This window comes from Oncorhynchus keta, chromosome 35 (assembly GCF_023373465.1).
Source record: "Oncorhynchus keta strain PuntledgeMale-10-30-2019 chromosome 35, Oket_V2, whole genome shotgun sequence".
NCBI classification, from domain to species: domain Eukaryota; kingdom Metazoa; phylum Chordata; class Actinopteri; order Salmoniformes; family Salmonidae; genus Oncorhynchus; species Oncorhynchus keta.
In genome coordinates, this window is record NC_068455.1 from 32,674,127 (window position 1) to 32,701,861 (window position 27,735).

General features: G+C 41.3%; 2 protein-coding genes across 3 annotated transcripts in view; one reads left to right on the forward strand and one right to left on the reverse strand.

Annotated features, from left to right (window-relative positions):
• Positions 1-5,238: 5,238 nt before the first annotated feature.
• On the reverse strand, positions 5,239-12,278 carry LOC118368359 (zinc finger and BTB domain-containing protein 18.2-like). Of its 2 annotated transcripts, none has more exons than XM_035752398.2 (2): positions 12,081-12,278; positions 5,239-10,730 (listed from the first exon to the last, which is right to left on the reverse strand). In XM_035752398.2, exon 2 carries the CDS (start codon positions 10,714-10,716, stop codon positions 9,142-9,144), a length of 1,575 nt encoding a protein of 524 aa, XP_035608291.1. In that variant the 5' UTR covers positions 10,717-10,730; positions 12,081-12,278; the 3' UTR covers positions 5,239-9,141. The 2 variants fall into 2 exon arrangements, with proteins under 2 accessions (XP_035608291.1, XP_035608290.1); XM_035752397.2 differs by lacking the exon at positions 12,081-12,278 and adding an exon at positions 11,149-11,767.
• A 3,323-nt stretch (positions 12,279-15,601) lies between these two features.
• The window catches only part of LOC118368360 (RAC-alpha serine/threonine-protein kinase-like), a 43,712-nt gene continuing 31,578 nt past the window's right edge, over positions 15,602-27,735 (forward strand). Inside the window, exon 1 of the mRNA XM_035752399.2 lies at positions 15,602-15,814. The gene's annotated coding sequence lies outside the window, so the exon portion shown is untranslated. The remainder of the gene's footprint in view (positions 15,815-27,735) is intronic.

Below are 27,735 nucleotides of genomic sequence, written 5' to 3' on the forward strand. Positions count from 1 at the left end.
AAATTAGGCTAGCTAGTTTAGCCTATTGGAACACCCTGCTCAAACAGAGAGGTGCTATGTTAGGGATGCTAGCTAATAGAAATAAGACCATGCTCATGAAAAAAAAGAAATCCTATCATAAACGGCACTGACCGCCACTGGAAGAGCATGCATATAGTGAGTGTGCATGGTAGAGTCGGTGCAAAAAACAAAGGCTGATGCAGGTCATCAGAGTAACCTTTTTATTAGCTAATTCGAAATCTAAAGGCTTGGGGATAGAAGCTGTTCAGGAGCCTTATGGTGTCAGACTAGCTCAGGTACCACTTGCCATTTGGAAGCAGAGAGAACAGTATATGGCTTGGGTGGCTGAAGTCTAACAATTTTCCAGGCCTTCCTTTCACACCGCCTGATATAAAGGTCCTGGATAGCAGGGAACTCGGCCCCAGTCATGTACTGGGCTGTCCACACCCCCCCTCTGTAGCGCTATGAGATCGAGGGTGGTGCAGTTGCTGTACCAAGCAGTGATGCAGCCAGTCAAGATGCTCTCAATGGTGTAGTTGTAGAACATTTTGAGTATTTGAGGGCTTATGACAAATCTTTTCATCCTCCTATCGCACCTTCCATTTCCTGTAATCCACGATCAGCTCCTTGGTCTTACTGACTTCGAGGAAGAGGTTGTCCTGCAGCCTGGTCTCAGAGCATTTTGTATTATTCTATACGTAAATCTGAGACACTCAATTTAGTATGATACTGTATGTTACATTTTGTTTGGTATGTATTAATTTGTGGATGTCCATCGCCCATTTTGAATGATATGTTACAATTTGCAAAACATACCATAAGCTTTGCAAATTGGTAACATATTGTATTTTAAGAATTCTAGCTAGGTGGATAATGTTAGCTAGGCTAGGGGTTAGGGTTATGTTTTGGAGTTAGGTTCAAGGGTTAAGGTTAGAGGAAGAGTTATCTAAAAGGGTTAAGCTTAGGGGAAGGGTTAGTTAACATGCTAAGCATTTTCAAAGTAGCTAGAAAGTAGTAAGTACTTGAAAAGTTGCTAATTAGCTAAACTTATCTGATGAGATTTGAACTTGCAACCCTCGGGTTCCTAGACATTCATGTTAAATGCCTACCTATCCACCCAGACCAACCACCCCACTTTAATTGTTCCCTTAAGTAACCATCTGTCTTATTTAAACACACCAAACATTACATACACTATACCCAAAAGTATGTGGTACACCTCTTCAAATTAGTGGATTCGGCAATGTCAGCCACACCTAACAGGTGTATAAAATTGAGCACACAGCCATGCAATCACCATAGACAAACATTGTCAGTAGAATGGCCTTACTGAAGAGCTCAGTGACTTTCAACGTGGCACTGTCATGGGATGCCAACTTTCTAACAAGTCAGTTTGTCAAATTTCTGTCCTGCTAGAGCTGCCCCGGTCAACTATAAGTGCTGTTATTGTGAAGTGGAAACGTCTAGGAGCAACAACAGCTCAGCGCGTGATAGTCCACACAAGCTCACAGAACGGGACTGAGTGCTGAAGTGCATAAAGATAATCTGTCCTCGATTGCAACATTCACTACCGATTTCCAAACTGACTCTCGGCAGCAACATAAGCACAAGAACTCTTAATTGGAAGCTTCATGAAATGGGTTTCCATGGCCAAGCAGCCTATGCGTCGGCTGCAGTGAAGTAAAGCTTGCTGCCATTGGACTCTGGAGCAGTGGAAATGCATTCTCTGGAGTGATGAATCACACTTCACCATCTGGCAGTCCGACGGACAAATCTGGGTTTGGCGGATGCCAGGAGAACGCTACCTGCCACATTGCATAGTGACAACTGTAAAGTTTGGTGGAGCAGGAAGTAATGGTCTGGGGCTGTTTTACATGGTTTGGGCTAGGCCCCATGGATCCAGTGAAGAGAAATCTTAACGCTACAGCATACATTGACATTCCAGATGATTCTGTGCTTCCAACTTTGTGGCAAAAGTTTTGGGAAGGCCCTTTCCTATTTTAGCATAACAATGCCCCCGTGTACAAAGCGAGGCCCATACAGAAATTGTTTGTCGAGATTAGTGTGGAAGAACTTGACTGGTCTGCACAGAGCCCTGACCTCAAACCCATCGAACACCTCTGGAATGAATTGGAACGCCGACTGCAAGCCAGGCCTAATCACCCAACATCAGTGCCCGACGCATGCTCTTGTGGCTACATGGAAGCAAGTCCCCGCAGCAATGTTCCAACTACTAGTGGAAAGCCTTCCCAGAAGAGTGGAAGCTGTTATTTCAGCAAAGGGGGGACCAACTCCATATTAATGCCCATAATAATGGAATGAGATGTTCGACAAGCAGGTGTCCACATACTTTTGGTTATGTAGTGTGTCATACTAATTTGAGTATCTCGGATTTATGTTTACAAAATTACATCCAGCCTATGAGACTAGGCTGTGTCCTGGCACCACACTTTCAGGTCACTGACTTCCACCCTTTAAGCTGTCTCATCATAACTGGTGATCAGGCCTACCACCGTAATGTCATCAGGAAACTTGATGATGGTGTTGGAGTCATGCGTGGCCATGCAGTCGTGGGTGAACAGGGAGTACAGGAGTGGACTAAGCACACACCCCTGTGGGGCCCCCATGCCCATTGCTGATGTTGCTTACCTTCACCACCCATGTGGTCAGCCTGTCAGGAAGTCCAGGACCCAGTTGTAGAAGGAGGCATTTCGTCCTAGGGTCCCCAGCTTGGTGACAAGCTTGGAGGGGACTATAGTGTTAAACGCTGAGCTGTAGTCATTGAATACATTCACATACAGTATTCCTCCTATCTACGTAGGTGAGGGCAGTGTGGAGTGCAATTGAGATTGCGTCGTCTATGGATCTGTTGGGTGCGGTATGCAAATTGTAATAGGTCTAGCGTGTCTGGGATGATGGAGTTGGTGTGCCATAAACAGCCTTTCAAAGTAGTAGACTTGGGTCAAATCCTAGCCATCCTAGTAAACACATTGCAGAGTGTACATGTCTGTATGTCATCTAAAATAATTATTTGAAATATTCTGTTAATTAAAAGGTGGATGCCAGCGCTGGGGGTCTTCTCCCTTTGCTCTCTGAACTCTGTAATGACATTGTGTTAATGCACTCCTTAAAATGAGAACCTGCAGCTGTCAGGGTCTTGCGATGGGTGTAGAGAGATGACCAGGTTTTCATCACACCCCTACCTCTGGTACTCTAAAGAAACACGTCACTGTTTTCCTTCTAAGACTGGACAGACTTGGACATCAACTGCAGTGGAAGCGTGTGGCTTTGTCTTTCACCCATTCTTTTGGGGACCAGCTGTGCTCGGTGTGCGAGCGCCGAGCCCAGTGATACTGCTGCTATAAATATGCGTCATTGAGTGTGAGTAAGTGGCAGCTGTGCAGTGGACCAAGGACACACTGTCTTGGCACTCCCTGGACGAGTCACTCCAAACAAGGGAACCCCAGCATGAACTGAAAATCAGTGATATGTTTTATGTTTACAACTGTCTAACTAATTCACTCCTTCATATATTCAACTTCTTAATGTAACTTATGTATTGTCGGGGAACTTGAATGTAACCAAGTCAATTATGTGAACAAATAAACTGAGGGGAAAAAATCATTTTATCACAATGTTAAAACAGAGAGCCTTTCCACAATGTGTTTGTGAGTTCATTGTTACTGTCTCTCCATGAGAGCAATGTGATGGTGATTTGTCTGCGAGTGAAAAGAATCTCTATGCCGCAGATGAGTGTCTTGATAAGAGAATCGAGACTGGATGTTTGTACCAAGCTGTTTGTTGCTGGGAGTGTGTGTGTGCCCTTTTCAAGTTTGACCACCTGTCTTTTGTTAAGAAATAAATAAATAAACATGGGCCACACCAGCTGTCCCTGGCATTCCGTTCAGAGGTCAAGGGCTCCCACCGCTGGCCTTGTGAGGTGGTGGACACTTACAACTTTCATCACAACTTCCCCCAAGTCTGCCTCTAAACTGGGGAATAAATAAAAGAGTATTGTAGAGGTCAAAAACCATCTATATTTACCAGGAAAGTTTTCACTATATCATTTAACTCAAGGGTACACATCACAACCCTGACATCCCCAGTTATTCCTTATCACATGGCCCATACTTGCCATTCTCAGGTTTGGTTAATGTAGATAGAAATCTGTACGTGATGGCCTAGTGCAGAAGTGACATCCAGATCGTGATGTGAAATCCCTGAGAACTGAAGTAATGTTTACAGTTTGAGGGCCCTTATTTACTGGGAGGTACTGTACAGGAGGTCGTTAAGGGTGTTCATGAATGATCTTCGGAGGACCTTATTTTCTTTGTGCTGTGGATGGCTGGCCAGCACCGCAGTGTCGTCTATCTGTGCATAAAGTAGGTGCTTGGGAGTTGGAGCAGACAATGGGAGCAGCTGAGCTACTACCCACGCACACAATAGTGGTGGGATGAGGCCAAGTTTGGGGCAGTAGTTCGGGGGTGGGATGGGGGCTGAGTGGATGCTGCCTTGTCAGAGCACCACAGAATGGGTGTGCTGGGTGGGGGAGGATGGTGGGAACTCCCAATTCATCCCTATTGGTAATGCATAGCAGAGCAGCTGGATTTCTTTAGATGTGCAGTGGGTGAATAATCAAGAACCCTCTGCAAAGAAAATGACCAGTGAATTGGAATGGAGATCCCCAATTACTCATGGATCTTTTGTTTGTTTGCTCATGTATGTAAATTAATCCAGCATTTTAAGTTTAAGTTTACTTTCATTAAAAGGAAATGGAAGGTGATTAATATAAGGATAAATAACAATTGAAAGTATTCATAGATATTTTCTCTGCGGACTATTGTCAGTAACTCTGGAATAATGACATGCCACCGCTAAAGATCCTGTCCTTGGATGCAGCTTATGGGTTCAATGGGATAGAGGCTAAGACCCACAGTATTATCACATTGTGTTGTCAGTACACAGTCCTCTCACACTGATCGGGTGTTGCTTGTGAGCAGGCAACAATGAAGACTCTCCTTGACAATATCTAAAAGGTCGGGACTGGAAAAATCAAGTAGGTATTACTACTTCAATTTCCCCTGACAATAATTACACGGATTTATGGAGGAAAATCCTGTCTGTTTAGTTTGACTGTCAGTAAAGAACAAAACACAGGATTGAAGAACTAAATAGATGTGGCCAGAGCTGTGCACATGTACAATGTTGAGGAAACACAAGAAAGAAATCCACAAGAGCCACAGAAAAGGGTTCTGTTTAATCTATGCATAATTTTAATAAAAGACCTAACTCAAGATTGTCACATCTCCACAGCACGCACACACAAGAACACTCGGAAAGCGCAAACAAAACGCACACAAAAACAAAAACATACAAATAAATTGCCTCGAGTTCTACAATGTCAATTCTGCATAAGATTGTCCCCTAATCTATAAACCACTAACACAGAAGCAATTTATTACTATAAAATATACCTTTCTTATTAAAAAATTATATTACATTCTAATGGCACTTCTAAAAATTCTATTAAAAAGATTTCCATTGACATTTAGTAGCATCGTTCATTTTACAAATCAAAATTGAGACAGTCAAATGTTGCACAAGAAACAATTTCAATAAATATTTCTCATGAATATACACAATTTCACAGTCTTAACCTGCCAAAGACAAAATTGCAGTATTAAATGTACCCTAATACTCAGTTTTAGACCGTAAAATCCTATAGCATGAATTAGGAAAATGTAACCCCACGATCAGGAGCACCGGCATGAGTTTTCAAACATAAATTAAATCTATATCTCAGTGTTTCACATTAAACATGACATCATATGGAACACAATTAGGTTCATTCCTAAACATGGACTTGGCTTAGAGCCAAACAAAACAAATAACTGCGTTCAGTTTGCGTAACATTACATTGAATTCCAGATTAAAAACTTTTACAAAGATTTCAATGAATTTAACAGTAGTGAACTCCAATTCTGAAACTCATCTCTAAAAGGAGGAAGAAACAACGGGCTTTGTTCACATTTTGATACCATGAATTATTTTTAAATAATAATTAACAGAAGTTTGTATGGTCATCACAGCAGTCTGTGGCAAACTTAGTGTACAAAAAAGGGCAACTCCAGGTGCAACACTTGTGTCTGCAAGGCACATTCTGTGATGATCCTGGAGATATAAATAATGACTGAGAAACCAGCAAGATGATTTTACATAGTTTTCTAACCCTGCACAGCTGCATGTGTACATGAGAAAAACAATAAATCATTGTTTCAACGGCATCACGTTAAAAAAAATCCTTTCAAAAGAGTGAGAAAAAAATACACGAATGAATCTACATTCCTGTGTTTTGATTGAAATACCACTCATTGTTAACACTACATGACATTTCTGAAAACACACAGCTTCACGAAATATTGGGAAACTCATTCCAGTGGGTGGATGATGAAATAGGTATAACTGGATGTTAATAAATACTACCTACCTACTTTTCCTATTATAAACATCAGATTAATCAGTGTTGCAATACCTCAAATCAAACAGGTTCTTGAAACACCAACAATTAAAGAGAGATTGTGTTGATAAAGATGCTATGGAGTCGCTGTGGTATCCTCTCCACATAAAAGAACAATTAAGCACTTATCTAATGCATGCTGGGAATTGAGGGCTGTTCTTTGATGCCCCCAGACAATGCACCTGTTTACTGTCTCCCAGATCTCCCATTGCTAAATGCATTTCTCACATTCCAATGGCTCCATTCAATACGAAAAGTGCAAAGAGAGACTCATGCAGCCTTTTTCCCCACAGCGAAAGCAGAGATGAAAAATTATCCCTTGAGAACTACCTGGGACAGGAGAACAATGCTCGTATTGTAGGAATTCTATAGATATTCTATACCATAATCAGTGTGTTTGGGCTTGTGAATAACTGCTTCCTCTGCTGGAACAGCAGTCATAGCAATATTATTCCCTTTTCTGATATGTAGTGAAGAGATGGCCTATGAGACCTTAAATATGAAAAGGAAACCAAATTCACTGGAGTGAGACAGGAAAAAGGAAGCCCAAATCAATGGGGGGAGGGAAGACATGAACTCTTCCCTAAGAGATTGAAGCCTTCGTAAGACACCTTGCTTTCTCAACTCTACATGTGTTCTTGTAATAAAGAGAAACGACACTGATAAATAGAATATATATTTACATTAAATATACAAATAGTAAGAAATAGCAGCCTAGACAATATCAGTGTTGAAACTATATGCATGCTCAAAACAAGTGCTTCGCTACGGTTGGTGAGACAAATCTTGAATACTTAAAGAATTCTGTGTAAGATACATTAACAGACCAATTCATTACAGTAACAGGATTTGCAGAAAGTAATAAAAACAGCCCCAATACCAAGGAAAGACATCAAAAGTCTTTCAAGCTTAGAGAAATGAGCTCATCTTAACAGATCACACCTAAAGTAAACCCTGAACCAAGTTAAACTAATAAATAATTCTGATCAAGTCTTCTCAGGACAGATTAAACAAATTTCTTGGACTTTTAGTGCTACTCACCTTGTAGGAATCCATATGTATATCATCAAAATGAACCCAACTATAATGAAATCCTTCCAACACATAACAGGCTCATAAAGTACATATTCTGTCCAAGGACTCTGTCAAGCTAAGTTTCACCAAAGGTTTCACTCAAACATTATCAGTAGTACTTCAACATTAAAAGAAAAATAGACATGACAGTATAAGAGTAAATGCAAGGGGCAAAATAAACTGATGAAGTTCTGATGAACGAACAGCGTTGCGACAAGATTTCCACAGTACACCATCTCCTCAGAGAAGCACGGAGGCACACAGAGTATATATTTACCACCTCACCCACTCTCTGCCCTGTCTATCGGGGCATGTCTCCAGCATTATTACATGGACAGCAATAGAATATTCACATGTGGTTACCCTTTCTTTTACAGTGCTGAAATACAGAAAATTAACCCAGAAATTGAACTTACTAAATAGAAGTCAAATGTTAATCAATAAAAGCTTGATTTATGGCACATTTATTACATTTTTCTAAGTACACTGGTTAGTCAACTGGCATACTATCACAGAGTGACCGAGTTATTTCCTGGTATTAATGCACTGTAAACGGAAAGTGCTAACCACGTTTTTGAAGGCCAACAGATTAGTTGTATTGATGGCAAGAGGTCCCATGCTTGCCTGAGAACAGGAGTGTCAAGAATTTCAGTAGGCACCAGTGATACAGGCATTCTTTCACTTCATAGTGAAACTGTATGCATCATGCTAGAGTGTAAAGGTGATAATACAATTCACTTCTAATGTTCATTCAGCAGCCTGATTCTAAGCAAGCTGTGATGAACATTGAAAGGCCAGTGCAGCAAAATTAATTCCTTCAGGACAAGCTCCATTTCACTATGATATTAAAAACCCTTGCCACTCATCTTTCCTTTAGTCCTCTATTCTAGGTAACATTTTTTATGTGGTCTGCTTCATTCCTACCATAAAGAAAATGTAAATACTAGCTATCCCCCCCCAAAAAAATCCAGTATTCCAACTTCAAATATTTTTTTCAGTGCCTTTCGATATTTGTTCCTGTTAAGCAGGTAGACTAATAAATAAGGTTGGATTTAAAAAAGAAAATATACTGCTACTCTTGGACGGTTTTTGTTTCTCCTTCCCCATGTGCACTACTCAGACGTTGTTCATCCATTCAGGATATTGTGCTATAATTTCCTTGCACATAAGGTATGTACATAGAAATGTTTCTTTTAGCAGAATACTCTTCATCCAGCTCAGCAGTTTTGCAGTACCAATACAGAAATAGACAAGTGCAACTGATTTGTCCACCTTTAACATACAGTATATCCAGCTTGAGTTGAAAAGCATGTTAGTTTTGTGCAACTAAATCATATAGTCCAATGACAAAGCCCAACATCTTTCCAGTGAAATCCAGTTTTGTGCATTCTAAAGTTGCTACAATTTAACTTAAGAAATGCCACAGAGTAGAATTCCAAAAGGTTATGTCGTTATTCATTTGTAAATATGTATAACTAGAAAAGTATACGCAGTAGTACTCAGGGAGTGATAAAACGTTTGTCTTATTTCATGGCACTGGTGAGAGGGGTTTATCCAATGGCGAGGGTCTTGACAAGGCCACAGTGGAACTTCCGGATGTGGCGGTACAGGTCCCCAGATTGGGTGAAGCGCCGCTCACACCACTTGCAGGCATGAGGCTTCTCACGTGTGTGAACCACGGCATGCCGGCTCAAGTTATGAGAGTACTGGAAGCTCTTGCCGCACTGGCCACAGGTGTACGGCTTCTCGCCAGAGTGTGTGCGCTCATGCCGCTTCAGGGTGTACATGCAGGAGAAGGTCTTGCCACACTGTGAGCAGGTGGGAACAGAGCCGTCAGGGGAGAGCTTGGAGCGTGCCCCGTCCTTCTCGCGGAAGTGCGAGCTGAGGTGCAGTTGGAGCACATGGGAACTGGGGAACACTTTGCTGCAGAGTGGGCACACACACACCTGTTGCCCCGGGGGCAGGAGCATCCCACTGGAAGTGGAGATGTCCGAGGAAGCCAGGTCATCCTCCTCTTCACTGTCCCCCAGCAGCCTCCCCCTCCTCTCCTCGCCCTCTCTGCCTCTCGTGCCCTCCCTTCCCCCACAGCTCTCCCCCTCCTCCATCAGGTCTTCCTCCTGGGAGAGTAGGGCCGCCGTGGAGCCGTTGTTGCCTGGGAAGAGGGCAGTGAACCCTGTCACCACTGAGCTCCTGGCGCTATTCCCAAAGCGCTGGCTCTCCGGGCTCATCGGCTCACTGTCCTCCTGCTCTGACAGCAAGTCGTGTTCGTCTTTAACAAGTGGCTCAGTGCCCTGCTGCTGGCTGTCGAGGGCCAGCTGTCCTGAGACGTAGGAGGGGTGTAAGGGATCTCTGCTAGACAGTGGCTTGAAAGACAAATCCAGAGCGCAGTCCATGTCATCTGAAGCCCGGGACCTCTGGGACAACAATATTGTGGAACTACTGACATCAGCTTTTGTTTTTCCAGCTGTTTGGACGCAGGGCTCGGCCTCTGCTGACACATAATTGACACCTACAAGGTCCGGGGACCTGCCAGGGTGACCATTTGCCTTCTGCCTGCTCTGTGCAGACCTATCACAATCTGTGACAGCCAGCCTGACTTTGCTGTTGTCCATGTGAAACTCCTCTCCCGGGGGGGCTCTCTGGTGCTGCTGCTGTGTCTGTGTCTCTCGCCGGCCTGGCCCTGGCTGCTTGCTGTGCAGCTCGCTGTCTGAGGAGTTCTCCAGTGTTATCCCCTCGCTAACCTTCTCATCCAGGGTGGATAGTTCCTTATCTTTCAGCTTACCTTTGCACACTTTCACTATATCATACATGTGAAGGTAACTGGCCGCAGCCAGGACATCCTCCACTGGCAGAGTGTTGAATTCCAGCTTCCCCTCATACATAAATTCAAGGAGCAGACTGAAAGCCGGGGCTGTCACAATGTCACTGTTCAGATGCACAACGTCCCTTTTGTCTGGCTGGTCCCTGTAGAAGAGATGGAAGTACATGCTGCATGAGGCCAGCACAGCTCTGTGTGCTTTGAATCGCGCCTCCCCAACGAGAACAGTGCAGTCACAGAGGAAACCTTGGTGACGCTGCTGACTCAGGCACTGCAGCAACTGACGGCTATGGTCTGGGAACTCCATTCTTCCTTCATAACCTGATGAAAAACAGGAAAAACTGGATATTGAATAAACGAAATGCAGCCATTTAGAGGGTGCCACAGAGAGTTAACAACTCATCTGGTGTTTGAGACAACTACAAACAAAAGTATCCCAACCCCAAAGGAAATGTACAGGAAAAATAATAAAACTTGCAGAAAACGACAAAGTAGTCAATCACTGCAAAGCAAACATTGGCAATCAAAACGGAAGACCACACACAGTTGTCAACAAAAAAAAGTTCAAATCTGACTTAATTTAGCCATTACAATATGGTAAATATCCTTTTCATATCGACTTCTTTACGCATCAATATGCCTACTAAATCAATGTAACATTTGTAAATTATTCAGATTTCTTGATTACAACTTGCGGTGTCTGTTTATCAGTGTTATCCAGTCACTAAACGTCTCCTACCTTTCTCTCCAGTGACCAACAGCAGTCCGATTAGTTGATCATTAGTTTTTGCGCTTCCCATGAAAATGCGGACAGGACGGACCGGGCACAGTCGCACACACAGACCTAAACTCTGTCTATTCGGCTGTTCGTAATCACTGCACAATCATGAGGAACCGTTCAATTGACCTAGAACGCAAAATAGACGAACAAACACTCAGGCTTGTGAATACCAGCACTCGCCCATCGGGCAAGGTTAAGAAAAAAGCTCGGGGGAGTGAGTAAACTGGTGCTCTGTTCGCTAAATACACTGCAAGCTGTGGAGTCAGCTACTCTGACATCACCGCAATGGAAACGCTACCTCCAGCTGTGCTCCCCTTACCATATGTTAGCCTACTCCGAATCGAGCTACGTACAAAAGAGAAACTTGTTTCAGAGGTTGCATCAGTCCCAGCACTAAAATATAAAACTTTTTCCGACAATTCGCCTATTATTCAAGTAACAAAAAAAAACACTTGACAACAGTCAATGTGGTTAACTTTATAACAGCCGTTGTTCAATTTACGCACTGGTCAACCATACTTTATATACAAAAAAAACTTTATATTGGTGTAACAACATTTAAAGTAAATAAAATAGCAATAGACCAGGCGAAAAGCATAAACATCAATGTCCATATCATACTTTTAATTAGGTCTCACCTATAATAAACCCGACCATACAATCATTTGCTTTACGCGCACTAGTTTGGCCTGTTTTAATGTAAGGAAAACTACAAGCAGGCAAGAACGCAGGAAGATAAGCCTACATGGCCGTAATGCATGGCATGAAGCCTTTAACAGCAAAGGAACTCAGCAACTGTCGCTGACCAAGCCAACTGAGCTGCACGGAGGTAGCGCAGTGTATTATAACTTTCGGTTTCAACATTTTCATTGTCAAAACGCAATACTTACAGATATTTGCCAAGTCACCGTGTTTTTCTAAATGTTCCGAGGTCCTTTCATGATGTTAGGCCAGATGTTCGCAGCTTCTCCTGTCGTTTCTTTAGCTCAGTTCGACCCAGGCAGGCAAGCTGCACTCAGTGCTGTGTGTCAAGCAGGTTGTTAATGGACCAGTCTCGCGATAACGCCGACCACAATACGTTCTGTACTACTGCATGAACTCGCACAGAGGCAGCAAGTAGCAATGTTCCTTGATAACACAATTTGACCTAAATCCATCTCCCTTTTCTGGAATATGTCCACCTGGGAATTGATTGACGCTTTGAAAGACTTATGTGCTTAATATGTGCCAACGTTTTTGAGAAATGTCTTTCTTGTCTTTAATGTAGGTCTATATGGAAGAGACAGTTATGCTCCGGTTCTATATATTTGAATCTGAGAAGGAGTCAGAACAATACATTTGATAGGCTATTCCAACAGATATGTATTTTATCTTGTTGGTACAATTTATATTGGATGGGGTGGAATTCCTTGGCCCCAGAATACATCTAACCATGAAGATATTGCAACTTGCCATAACCCCAACTCTCTGTCACATCTATAAGAACATATACACTTTGATCTTTTCTTTTTGACTGATGGAACCTGTTCAATGAACATGTTTATTTCTCAATGAGGAGTTGATCACAAGCCGTGCTGTAGTGGATAGAAGTGGGTATACTCTACTTTGGCAAAACATTTCCCAACGACCCACCGAGTGAAGGAAACGACCCTCCCGGTCACAGAAAAATTATATGACAAACAGTGACACACACTCTGAATGACCTAAAATGATCAATATCATATTGGTCTCTCTCAGTCAGGACAACCCAAGCTGTATTGTGTAAGTAGGCCCACTATTGAAATAGATTAATGAGACTGTCAACTGCATCAGAAATCCACAGGTTTCAGATTTTTCCAAACATTTTCTGCTTTTTAATAGAAAAACAACAAACTTGGGTGTCCTAAATCCATAACAATGCTTAAACCACATCAGGAGACCACTTTTTTTTAGGTCTGAGAAAAATCAAAGAAATGTCAAACAATTTGTGTAGTTAACCTTTAATTCAACTGTGCAGGCACCTAGCACTGTTGTTTGGTTAGTGATGTTTCTATGGCACACATGAAATGGTGTTTGCAAACAAATGGCCTCTGGATTGATGCAAATAATCATATCATTCTGCCTGGCTGTTAGGTAGCTAGTTAACATTTAATTGAGAAGTTGTTTGGGGGGAAAGCCTTTCCATCTACCAGTTAGGTCTATGATTAGATTTGCTATATTTTTTCTGTTCCTTCATTGTTTGAAACCTGGAAGTTTACTTTATATTATGAGCCATGTCTTACCTTACTTCAAAGTAGCCTATAGGCCAAATCCCACCACAGTTACGTGGAGGCAAATATTTTATAAAGACACTCTCCTATGCACTCCCCTGTTCTCTGTAGATCTCCCCTCTTTCAACATTTCAAATTGATATTTCTATCTCTGTCCATGAAACCGCTCGCATGTGCAGTGAACATTTTAGAATAGTGTTTTCTGACTAATTGCATTTTGGAACATTTGAGCATAGGTCTATGGCTGTGTTCACGTTTCTGTGCTTAAAAGGTGAAGAAATAATAGTTGATCATAATTTTAAGCTAAATATTCTGATCTGAGACAAAAAAAATGGTCTCCCATAGTATCCCTTTAATGGATTTCTAATTCCATATTTTCTAAATACATATGTTGAGGTAAAGAAGTTTCTCATTTGTTTAACATTTAAATTGCTGGAGTTTATAATGCACAGTACAGATAGGGGCTTTAAGGTGCAGCTGCTCATCTTGTGTCCCCCTCCCTACCCACCCTGCAACTGCTTCAGTCATCTTTGCCCTATGTTCCAGCTGTTGTGTGTTTTGAAGGGCCATTTGCGGCTACTCTTTGCCCCTTGACACAGAGGGGAATGAGTAATGTGACGAGAAATGTCATTTCAGAAGAGGCCATGGTTAAAGATTCTTATCCAGTTCTGCTTTATTCCATTTTAGTCTACCATTGAGAGAGAGAGAGAGAGAGAGAGAGAGAGAGAGAGAGAGAGAGAGAGAGAGAGAGAGAGAGAGAGAGAGAGAGAGAGAGAGAGAGAGAGAGAGAGAGAGAGAGAGAGAGAGAGAGAGAGAGAGAGAGAGAGAGAGAGAGAGAGAGAGCGGCCCACAGAGAGAGCGAGAGAGAGAGAGAGAGAGAGAGAGAGAGAGAGAGAGAGAGAGAGAGAGAGAGAGTGGCCCACAGAGAGAGAGAGAAAGAGAGAGACAGAGAGAGAGAGAGAGAGAGAGAGAGAAGCTGTACACTTCGATGCTCCTATATATCCTTTTACATTATCTCAAATATTGAATGCAGTATTCAAGTTTTTCCAAACCATATCACTTGGCGCCAAACAGATTTAATGCTAAGCAAAGTATGTGAGTCAATAGCTATACAGAAACATAAATAGCTTATGTCAGATAGCAGGTACACTGTCTGCTTAGCTTTTTCTCTTTGTTTTTGAACAGATAGAAAGAGGAAAAGAGAGACAGGCAGTGAGGAAGCAGGATTTATGCTTGTCTGGTAGAGCAAACTAAACATTGTCCTTTGACCTTATGAAAGAGAGATCAGTAACATCTCATGGTAGGATACACCACTACACTACTCTCCACTAGGGCAAAGTTTCAATCCAGGGAGGACGAAGTCATCACTGATAAACAACAACAGGAGGTTATTGGTTACAGTCGGTCAGCCCTGCTTCTATGAGGTTATTGCCTACAGATGGTCAGCCCTGTTTCAAATTGTGAAGATTTAATTTACAGTACAAGTGACAATGAGGGGAAATGGCACAGAACTGGAGGGGGAGGCAGGGGTCAATAAATGCTTCATCAAAGGGAGAGGGTTGCCAGTAGCCCCATCCTCCTCCACCCGCCTGCAGTTGTGATATTACTCAATTATTACGCAACCTTTCAACAAGTCTCTGTCAAAACAAGTGTGTTATTGGAGGCAGCACATTAATATGTCTAATGATAAACATAGGACTGGTAGTATCATATGCGGCAATACATTAATATGAACCTTTGTTCATATATTAAGAAACACATGGTGCAAATACAATATACATTCTCATCAGAACGTTATGATATTTGACCAGATAGGCTAACTGTTGGTTATAATTTTCGAATTAGTTATGATTAGTTAAATAAAGGTTAAATAAAAATAAATAAATGATGTGGACAAGTATTCTGTACAAGCATTCTGTGGACTAGGCTATACAATACCAGCTGATCAAATTGATGACAACACTGTCAAAGTGACAACAGGTGAAATTATGTGAAAATGAAGCAAAACAATATACGTTTTAGAATGGGATGCCTCTGATGTCTCAACCTATATACAAGTATTTATTATCTCCAAATATAGAGGAAAAAAGCATATATTCAGAATATTTTAGAGTACCCTATGTTAATGTTGGCCTATGCGAGGCTCTGTGTAGCCACTTCTTTGGATCGCTGACGGGAAACACGGAGCTAGGACCTGGGGGATGCCACAGAAGCATTGTAGGCAGAACGTTTGGGAGGTGTAGTGGAAGAAAGGCGAGGAAAACGGAGTAAACGAGAGCACGTTTTGTCCAGATTATTGAAGGATTTATCAACTAAGTAAATCGACGAAACAGCTCATTATAATGCAACGGACACACTATTGAAATCCTGTCCAGGTAAATGCCTATATTTTGTTTCTCGTGTTGACTGTGAGGTCGACTGCTACTAGAGGGTAGGTCCCATTGTATTACATAGGATGCGGTTACTCTCACTCACGCTGCCCTGCTAGGCCCCATATCCAGTCTAAAATCGTTAAATGTGCGCCTAAATTGAAGTCCATTCGTGAATACAGTTTATTCCCGGGTGTAGTTATTTTTTTACTGGTGAAGTGAAGTGTTAAAACTTTAACCTTTAGTAGAGGTTGTGCCTCAAACAATACTAAAATGGGTTATTTTAACATTGCAATTTATTGGGAGCTTTTTGAACTGGACGCTTATGTCAGCCTTTGCGACGGCCTACAAGGCAGGCCGGACATGTTTGTGACGTTTTCACTGCACTTTAATTTCATACAAGTCACCTACTACAGGAACTCTGTTTTTGTAAATGAACTTTATGGACATTTTAAATTACTATCCAACTTTGATGTTGTGTTTGTGCGGGTGGCCAGTGCAACACTGCAACTCAGTCATTCATTTCTCTGAACGTTCGTCAAGACAATTTATTTTGTTTTCTAATCTGCTCTTCTGTATGTCACACGAGATGACAGATTTTACTAGCTTCATTCCAAGTTCCACGATATTTTAAATTTGGATTATCTGAAGGTAGTCAGCCACGGTGTTGCATTGTTACAATGTCGCGATGCCTGAAACGGTACACCTTGATACAAAGCACAGCAGCAGCTTGTGACATTGGTCTGAGGCTGGTGAAGTGATGTTGTTACTGTTTGACCCTGTCCTTCCTGGGAGATGCTGACACCCGCCCCCCGTTGACGCAAACGTGCCACCAGTTGAATGCAGAATCTGTGGAATGCTGTTTGAAATCAGCCCTTACATAGTCAGGCTTATTGTGCCCAGTCTGAGGCCTGTATGCCACAGGAGTTAAGAGAACAGCAGTGTGAAGTATCTGCACATTGCCTGGCCCTCAATGCACATCATATGACTGTCCTTTTCTCCCCAGTCTCTCTTTGTCACAGTCACAACACTGCTTCTGTCCATGTGGCTGCAAGCAAGTTGTTTACATTCTGAACTTCAAGCCCTCAAGTCAGCACCAACAGCATATAATGAGATTGGAATTCCATGTGCAGATACAAGATGCTGATGAAGTGTAACCAATTGTCAGATTTTTGCAGAGGAGACAGGTGAATGTTAGAGTTGCTGCCTTTCCGATTCAGAACATTTTGTTTATTGAACTACACTAAGTGAATTGGATTTACACCTGTTAATGGAATTACAGTAACGAAATTACATCATTGGTCCCTGATATGTACTACAAAGAAATGCATAATTATGGATATGAATGTCATTCTCCTAATGTTTCACAATTTGACATTACAGTGAAACAGAGCACAGTAGAGTATAGTGTAGTAGAGTTCAGTAAAGTATGGTATATTGTACTCTACACTACTGTACTATTTTTCTCTACTTTATTGTACTCTATTCTATTGTGCTCTTCCCACGGTACTGTATTGTCCTGTATACTTTACTGTGCTCTACTCACTACAGTATTGTGCTGTGCTACCCAAACTTGTGAAACATACATCTGATAGGATCAAATTTGGTCCAGACCTGTCTCTTTCTGGACGTTAACATCAAGGCCTGGGTGGACTGACCAAATTTCTACTACTTTTCAATGCCCATTCACTATAAGATGCAAATAAACAAAGCCAAAGATGGCTGCGCACATTGCCAGAAAAATCTGAACTTACAGTGGGGCAAAAAACTATTTAGTCAGCCACCAATTGTGCAAGTTCTCCCATTTAAAAAGATGAGAGAGGCCTGTAATTTTCATCATAGGTACACTTCAACTATGACAGACAAAATGAGAGAAAAAAAATCCAGAAAATCACATTGTAGGATTTTTAATGAATTTATTTGCAAATTATGGTGGAAAATAAGTATTTGGTCAATAACAAAAGTTGTATCTCAATACTTTTATATACCCTTTGTTGGCAATGACAGAGGTCAAATGTTTTCTGTAAGTCTTCATGAGGTTTTCACACACTGTTGCTGGTATTTTGGCCCATTCCTCCATGCAGATCTCCTCTAGAGCAGTGATGTTTTGGGGCTGTTGCTGGGCAACACAGACTTAACTCCCTCCAAAGATTTTCTATGGGGTTGAGATCTGGAGACTGGCTAGGCCACTCCAGGACCTTGAAATGCTTCTTACGAAGCCGCTCCTTCGTTGCCCAGGCGGTGTGTTTGGGATCATTGTCATGCTGAAAGACCCAGCCACGTTTCATCTTCAATGCCCTTGCTGATGGTAGGCTTTGTTACTTTGGTCCCAGCTCTCTGCAGGTCATTCACTAGGTCCCCCCATGTGGTTCTGTGATTTTTGCTCACCGTTCTTGTGATCATTTTGACCCCACGGGCTGAGATCTTGCGTGGAGCCCCAGATCTAGGGAGATTATCAATGGTCTTGTATGTCTTCCATTTCCTAATAATTGCTCCCACAGTTGATTTCTTCAATCCAAGCTGCTTACCTGTTGCAGATGCAGTCTTCCCAGCCTGGTGCAGGTCTACAATTTTGTTTCTGGTGTCCTTTGACAGCTCTTTGGTCTTGGCCATAGTGGAGTTTGGAGTGTGACTGTTTGAGGTTGTGGACAGGTGTCTTTTATACTGATAACAAGTTCAAACAGGTGCCATTAATACAGGTAACGAGTGGAGTACAGAGGAGCCTCTTAAAGAAGTTACAGGTCTGTGAGAGCCAGAAATCTTGCTTGTTTGTAGGTGACCAAATACTTATTTTCCACCATAATTTGCAAATAAATTCATTAAAAATCCTACAATGTGATTTTCTGGATTTGTTTTTCTCATTTTGTCTGTCATAGTTGAAGTGTACCTATGATGAAAATTACAGGCCTCTCATCTTTTTAAGTGGGAGAACTTGCACAATTGGTGGCTGACTAAATACTTTTTTGCCCCACTGTAGTTTGGCCACTTTTCAGCATATTACATATATTTGATTAACTTGTTACAGTGTATACAATACCCAGAGAACCTGACTTGACAAGTCATTTACTGTTTTTGACAAATCGCAAATAAAATGTTATCACCTCACAGATCATCATACAAATACAAGCCTACTGCCTAGCCTAACTGTAGCGCGAAAGCTGAACACTGATGAAACCATTTTAGGGGTGAGGGGGGTTCATTTCATTTGTGGGGGGATTTCAAGTCCAAGTCCAACAGGACAATAACCCAACACACCTTCAGGCTGTGTAAGGGCAATTTTACCAAGAAGGAGAGTGATGGAGTGCTGCATCAGATGACCTGGCCTGCACAATCACCTGACCTCAACCCAATTGAGATGGTATGGGATGAGTTGGACTGCAGTGTTGAAGGAAAAGCTGCCAACAAGTGCTCAGCATATGTGGGAACTCATTCAAGACTGTTGGAAAAGCATTCCTCAGGAAGATGGTTGAGAGAATGCCAAGAGTGTGCAAAGCTGTCATCAATGCAAAGGGTGGCTACTTTGAAGAATATAACATATATTTTGATTTGTTTAACACTTTTTTTTGGTTACTACGTGATTACGTATGTGTTATTTCATAGCTTTGATGTCTTTGCTAGTATTCTCAAATGTAGAAAATAGTTTTTTTAAATAAAGAAAAACCCTGAAATGAGTAGGTGTGTCAACTTTTGACTGGTGTTTTATACATTTTATTATGGGGAGTTTGTATTGTTTGAGAGTTGAAGCATATCTGAAATGTAAATCTGGGTTCTCTGGCTGCTGATGTTTTAGGTTTGACAAATGTCGTAGTTATTTTCTGATGTTTTAATGTTCGTTGTCAAACAATTGTATTTATTTTAGTCGTGCTTTTTCTTACTGCCCTTTTTGGAAGATGATGTTAACAGCCATCTTAACATAATTTGTGTTACTTGGAAATTGATAAATACTTTTGAGTGATTTGTCATTTAATTCTGCCGATTTGAGCGCTTGAATGAAATTTCCCCGCTTTCTGGAGCCCATCTGTATTTTTGATTCAGTCGACCGGTTATGATTTTTCAATACCGATTATTGGAGGACCAAAAAAGCCGATACAGATTAATCAGACTATTTTTTAAAATTTTTAAAAATTTCTAATAATGACAATTACAACAATACTGAATTAACACTTATTTATCTTAATATAAAACGGCAATAAAATCAATTTAGCCTCAAACAAATAATGAAACATGTTAAATTTGGTTTAAATAATGCAAAAACAAAGTGTTGGAGAAGAAAGTAATATGGGCCATGTAAAATATGTGTCATGTCAAAAAGCTAACGTTTAAGTTCCTTGCTCAGAACATGAGAACATATGAAAGTTGGTGGTTCCTTTTAACATGAGACTTCAATATTCCAAGGTAAGAGGTTTTTAGGTTGTAGTTAATATAGTATTTATATGACTATTTCTCTCTATACCATTTATTTCATATACCTTTGACTATTGGATGTTTTTAGAGGCACTATAGAATTGCCAGTGTAACAGTATAGCTTCCGTCCCCCTCCTTGCCCCTACCTGGGCTCGAACCAGGAACACATCGACAACAGCCACACTCTAAGCATCGTTACCCATCACTCCACAAATACCGCGGCCCTTGCAGCGCAAGGGGAATAACTACTCCAAATCTAAAAGCGAGTGACGTTTGAAACAGTATTAGCGCACACCCAGCTAACTAGCGAGCCATTTCACATTGGTTACACCAGCCATTAGGCTGATAGGCTTGAAGTCATAAACAGCGCTGTGCTTGCGAAGAGCTGCTGGCAAAACGCACGAAAGTGCTGTTTGAATGAATGATTACGGGCCTGCTGCTGCTCAGTCAGACTGCTCTATCAAATCAGACTTAATTATAACATAATAACACACAGAACTACGAGCCTTTGGTCATAAATATGATTGAATCCGGAAACTCATTTAGAAAACAAAACGTTTATTTCAGTGAAATACGGAACCGTTTGGTATTTTCTCTAACGGGTGGCATCCCTAAGTCTAAATATTCTTGTTACATTGCACAACCTTCAATGTATGTCATAATTACGTAAAATTCTTGCAAATTAGTTCGCAATGAGCCAGGCAGCCCAAACTGTTGCATATACCCCGACTCTGCGTGCAATGAACACAAGAGAAATGACACAATTTCACCTGGTGTATATATTGCCTGCTAAACTGGATTAGTAGTTATAACTAGTGATTATGATTGATTGTTTTTTATAAGATACGTTTAATACTAGCTAGCAATTTACCTTGGCTTACTGCATTCGCGTAACAGGCAGTCTCCCTGTGGAGTGCAACGAGAGAGAGGCAGGTCGTTATTGCGTTGGACTAGTTAACTGTAAGGTTGCAAGATTGGCTCCCCTGAGCTGACAATGTGAAAATCTGTCGTTCTGCCCCTGAACAAGGCAGTTAACCCACCTTTCCTAGGCTGTAATTGAAAATAAGAATGTGTTCTTAACTGACTTGCCTAGTTAAATAAAGGTATAAAAATAAATCGGCACCCAAAAATACAGATTTCCGATTGTTATGAAAACTTGAAATCGGCCCCAATTAATCGGTCGACCTCTAGTCTATACAGTCGGGCTCGGACCCAGGCCTCGTGTTCCATCCTCCACACAGCAGCACATTTCCCTGCACCTGGAAATGGCTGTTTTCTGCTTGAAGGACATTAAAGAATTCCTCATAGTGATTCTGCTGGAGTAGTGTAAAATGGCAAAGCGACACAGTTGCGGACAAATATATTGGCACACTTGAACTTTTCTTTAATAATTCTGAAAAAAAAAATCTAAAATAAGTTTTGTTCTCATCTTGTTGTTGGAGTGTCAAAATTGCAGAAGCAATTTTATTTTTGTAAACTTAAGTTTACAATTTTTATTTGGGAAAATAAGGGCAAACGGCAAGGACTAGTGGCTCCCTGGAGCTAGTAGTGGTTGCACAGGATTTTTTGGTCATTCTGTTATCAATTTGGTAACAGAATTATGAGATTTGCTCACTAACTAAATTTATATCAGTAAAATCAAAAGAACTAACTGGTAGGTCTACCATTACTTGTTACTTCAGCAAACATTCATTATTCTCCCTCCTCATGAGGGAAAGAAATTAGTTTTTTTTGGTAATGGAATAACAAGTCACAATTTCTCCAACAGTAAATATAAGTGTTGATAGTTGTCAGGGGTCTTAACGTCAGCATTGTGTTTTGATGTCTTAAGACTTTTCCTGGTAGATATTTTCTAAGACACCTTTTCCATCGTTTAACCTCTAGGGTATGCGGGATGCTGGCGTCCCACCAGGCCAACATCCAGTGAGATTACAGAGCGCCAAATACAGAAATACTCATTATATAAATTCAGAAAAGATACAACTATGTTACATAGGTTTAAAGATGAACTTCTTGTGAATCCAACCACGTGTAAGATTTTAAAAATGCTTTACGGCGAAAGTATACCGTACGATTATTTGAGAACATAGCCCAGCAGACAAATCATTACAAACAGTAACCAGCCAAGTAGAAGAGTTACACAAGTCAAAAAAATAGAGCTAAAATGAGTCACTTACCTTTGATGATCTTCATATGTTTACAGAAGACATTAATTTATTCAATAAATGTTCCTTTTGTTCGCTAAAGTCTCTCTTTATATCCAAAAACCTCAGTTTTGTTCGCGCGCTTTCTTCAGTAATCCACAGGCTCAAACGCAGTCACAACAGGCAGACAAACAATTTGCATTTCATCTGTAAAGTTCATAGAAACATGTCAAATGGTGTTTATATTCAATCCTCAGGTTGTTTTTAGCCTAAATATTCGATAATATTTCAACCGGACAATAATGTCGTTAACAAGAAAGGCACTCTCTCGGTCGCGCGCATGAAAAAGCTCTGTGACACAGCAGGGTCCACTCATTGACTGCTCTTACTTACTCACTCTAATTTTTCAGAATACAAGCCTGAAACCATTTCGAAAGACTGACATCTAGTGGAATGCATAGGAACTGCAATTTGAGTCCTAAGTCAATGGATACTGTAATGGCATTGGTTAGAAAACTACAACAAAAATCCTACTTCCTGAATGAATTCTTCTCAGGTTTTTGCCTGCCAAATCAGTTCTGTTATACTCACAGACATTATTTTAAGTTTTGGAAACTATAGTGTTTTCTATCCAAATCTATTAATTACATGCATATCCTATCTTCTGGGCCTGACTGGAAAAGGCAGTTTAATTTGGGCGCGCTTTTCATCCAAAAATCAAAATGCTGCCCCTTACCCTAGAGAAGTTAATACAGAAATCAAAGCCTTTACCTTTGCCTAATATTTAAGATGGGTAAATGTTAGAAATGTATATCTACAGTGCATTCTGAAAGTGTTCAGGCCCTTTCGCTTTTTATACATGTTGTTTGGTTACTGCCTTATTCTAAAATGGAAAAAATGATTCTCATCAATCTACATACAATACCTCATAATGACAAAGCGAAAACAGGGTTTTAGAAATGTTTCCACATTTTATTAAAAACTTATAACAGATTTCTTATTTATACCCTTTGCTATGAGACTTGAAATTGAGCTCAAGTGCATTCTGTTTCCATTATCATCCTTGATGTTTCTACAACTCGGTTGGAGTCCACTTGTGGTAAATTCAATTGATTGGACATGATTCGGAAAGGCACACACCTGTCTATATATGGTCCCACAGTTGACATTGGATGTGAGAGCAAACACCAAGCCATGAGGTCGAAGGAATTGTCCGTAGAGCTCTGAGACAGGATTGTGTTGAGGCATAGATCTGGGGAATGGTAGAAAAAACATTCTGCAGCATTGAAGGTCCCCAAGAACACAGTTGCTTCCATCATTCTTAAATGGAAAAAGTTTGGAACCACCAAGACTCTTCCTAGAGCTACCCGCCAGGGCAAACTGAGCAATCGGGGGAGAAGGGCTTTGGTCAGGGAGGTGACCAAGAACCTGATGGTCACTCTGACATAGTTCCAGAGTTTTTCTGTGGAGTTGGGAGAACCTTCCAGGAGGACAACCATCTCTGCAGCACTCCACCAATCAAGCCATTATGGTAGTGGCCAGATGGAAGCCCCCCCCCCCCTCTGTAAAAGGAACTTGACAGCCTGCTTGGAGTTGGCCAAAATGCACCTAAAGTACTCTCAGTCCATGAGAGACAAGATTCCCTGGTCTGATAAAATCAAGATTGAACTCTTTGGCCTGAATGCAAAGCGTCACGTCTGGAGGAATCATAGCACCATCATGACGGTGAAGCATGGTGGTGGCAGCGTCATGCATTAGGGATGTTTTTCAGCGGCAGGGACTGGGAGACTCGTCAGGATCGAGAGAAAGATAAACGGAGTAAAGTACAAACTGCCCCAGAGCGCTCAGGACTTTGGCAAAGGTTCACCTTCCAACAAGACAACAACCCAAGCACACAAGACAATGCAGTAGTGGCTTCGGGACAAGTCTCTGAATGTACTTGAGTGGCCCAACCACAGCACGGACTTGAACCCGATCGAACATCTCTGGAGAGACCTGAAATAGCTATGCAGCGATGCTCCCCATCCAACCTGACAGAGCTTGAGAGAATCTGCAGAGAAGAATGGGAGAATCTCCCTAAATACAGGTGTGCCAAGCTTGTAGTGTCATACCCAAGAAGACTCGAGGCTGTAATCGCTGCCAAACGTGCTTCAACAAAGAGTAAAGTGTCTGCATACTTATGTAAATGTAATTTCTGATTATTATAATTTTTTTTACACATTTGCACACATTACTAAAAACCTGTTTTTGCGCTTTGTAATTATTGTGTGTAGATTTAGGGTGGAAAAAATATATAATTATTTTTAGAATAAGGCTGTAATGTAACAAAATGTGGAAGAAGTCAAGGGGTCTGAATACTTTCCAAATGCACTGTATACCTTAATTTCCCAAAACTCTTAGCTTTCATTTTACACCCAATTTGATATGCTTCTGTGAACCTCAGATGTTGTTGCTCATTGTGTCCTTTTCAATGGAAAGGCCCTACTGTTCTAGTGTTTCCCCATATTAAAGGCGTATGTTATGGTTTTCTGGGTAGCTGTGTTTTTGGTTGGATAGGTTTCTCAATTTCTTTCCTAGGTTTTTGCACGCTACAGCAAACCCTTTCTCATTGTAAATGTTCTTATGTTTTCTCCTTGAATATTTTTCAATTTGATATGTTAAGCTGTTATGTCAAATATACTGTTCAGGCTTTCTTACTGTTAAGTGTATACCTTCACTATTGCAGGGAAACATTTTGTCCAGGAAATTTTTGGGGACATTTTCTTGGATTGGATATCATCCTTCCATCTATAGCATCCAGTTGATTGGGCTTTGATGCCTCATGGTTGAGTATTGCTCTGTTCAAGTAGGCTGTGATTTTGCTGTGATCTGATAGGGGTGTCAGTGGACTGACTGTGAACCCCCTGAGAGATTCTGGGTTGAGGTCTGATAAAGTAGACTGTAATACTGCTGCCAAGGGATGAGCTGTAGGTGTACCTAGTACTACCATAAGAGTCCCCTCAAAGAATAGCTTTCACTATGTACATAGCCAGTGTGCAACAGAGCTGCAGGAGTTGTGACCAATTCTGGGGGGTTAGGTTGTTGTAGTTGTGTCTAGGGGGGAGTATGGGGAATGGAATGCTGTCCCTTTCAGGTAGGTGTTTGTCCCCCCTGTGTGCTGAGGGTGTCAGTTTTTCTTGTCCAGTTCTGGCTTTTAGTTCACCACGGACTAGTACAAGGTCCCTGGGCCCAGAAATTGTTACGCTCCCCCCCTAGAATGGAGAAATGGATTCATTGAAGTATGGGGATTCTATAGGTAGCAAACAGGAGGACATTTTTCTCTGTTGAGATCATTTCCTTATTTATTTCTAGCCAGATGTAAAATGCTCCTGTTTTTGATTTAATTTAAGTGTGTTAGGTCTCTCTCTCTTTTTGGCTCTCTCTGGCTCTGTGTGTGGCTTCCCTGCTGCATGACACTGATTTGCATTGAATGGGGTGGCCCCTGGAGCAATAGCCAGAATGATGAATGATTGAAAGGCAAGCAGGCAGGGAGGGAGAGTGAGCGAGCAAGGCAGGCAGGCGGGGCCCACTGGACCATGTGACCTGCTGTCAGGGTACTGGGTTCATTCAGTGGCTGCAGTGGTGGCTGAGTCCAGGCGGTGTCCCAGCTTTTCCACAGCCCACAGTAGCGACGCCTGAGAGTGCAGAGGCTTGGTCTAGGTTTGTGATCACAGTTTGAAATTATCTCAATGTGGTCTACTCTGCTCCAGTGGACAGGCCTGCTCTCAGTCAGTTTCCCTCAGAGATTTGTCTCTACCAAATATGACAGTCCCAGCCACCACCAGAGAGGACTGGAGAAAATGTGCTACTGCAATAATTGAATACATTTGATTCCAACTAGAGGTCGACCGATTATGATTTTTCAACGCCAATACCGATTATTAGAGGACCCCAAAAAAAGCCGATACCGATTTAATCGGCCGATTAAAAAAATAAATTGAAAAATAAAAAAACTAAAATAAAAACAAAAAAAAAATACTTTTTACAGAAATTGTAATAATGACAATACTGAATGAACACTTATTTTTTACTTAATAAAATACATAAATAAAATCAATTTGACCTCAAACAAATAATCAAACATGTTCAATTTGGTTTAAATAATGCAAAAACAAAGTGTTGGAGAAGAAAGTAAAAGTGCAATATGTGCTATGTAAGAAAGCTAACGTTTCAGTTCCTTGCTCAGAACATTAGAACATATGAAAGCTGGTGGTTCCTTTTAACATGAGTCTTCAATATTCCCAGGTAAGAGGTTTTTAGGTTGTAGTTATTATAGGAATTATAGGACTATTTCCCTCTATACGATTTGTATTTCATTAACCTTTGACTTCTGGATGTTCTTATAGGCACTTTAGTATTGCCAGTGTAACAGTATAGCTTCCGTCCCTCTCCTCGCTCCTCCCTGGGCTCGAACCAGCAACACAACGACAACAGCCACTATCGAAGCAGCGTTACCCATGCAGAGCAAGGGGAACAACTACTAGAAGGCTCAGAGCGAGTGACGTTTGAAACACCATTAGCGCGCGCTAAATAGCTAGCCATTTCACTTCGGTTACACCAGCCTCATCTCGGGAGTTGATGGGTTTGAAGTCATAAACAGCGCAATGCTTGACCCACAACAAAGAGCTGCTGGCAAAACGCACGAAAATGCTGTTTGAATTAATGTTTACGTGCCTGCTTCTGCCTACCACCGCTCAGTCAGATACTTATATGCAACACAGGACACGCTAGATAATATCTAGTAATATCATCAATCATGTGTAGTTAACTAGTGATTTATGATTGATCGTTTTTTACAAGATAAGTTGCTAGCTAGCATTAAACTTACCTTGGCTTACTGCATTCGCGTAACAGGCAGTCTCCTTGTGGAGTACAACGAGAGAGAGGCAGGTCGTTATTGGGCTGGACTAGTTAACTGAGATTGCAAGATTGGATCCCCTGAGCTGACAATGTGAAACTGTCGTTCTGCCCCTGAACAAGGCAGTTAACCCACCGTTCCTAGGCCGTCATTGAAAATAAGAACGTGTTCTTAACTGACTTGCCTAGTTAAATAAAGGTAGAAAAAAAAGTTGGCGCCCAAAAATACCGATTTCCAATTGTTATGAAAACTTGAAATCGGCCCTAATTAATCGGCCATTCCGATTAATCGGTCGACCTCTAATTCCAACACTGTGTTTCCAATGAATATTGCTTCTCTCATAAAGATTTGTAAACAATTCAATGGATGTGAAAGGGACCTATCAGGTTGGCTTATTGTGGGATGTGCAGTATTAGGCCCAGGGCTCCTTCAGATGGGACTAACTCCCAGCCTGTCAATATCCACTCTGCTTCCTGTTGTTG

Excerpts from the sequence above, each read along its gene's own strand:
- LOC118368359 (XM_035752397.2), bottom strand. The coding sequence starts at position 11,209 with ATGGGAAGCGCAAAAACTAATGATCAACTAATCGGACTGCTGTTGGTC. Across the intron at positions 10,731-11,148 it reads GTTGGTCACTGGAGAGAAAG|GTTATGAAGGAAGAATGGAG; the intron begins GTAGGAGACGTT and ends GTTTTTCATCAG.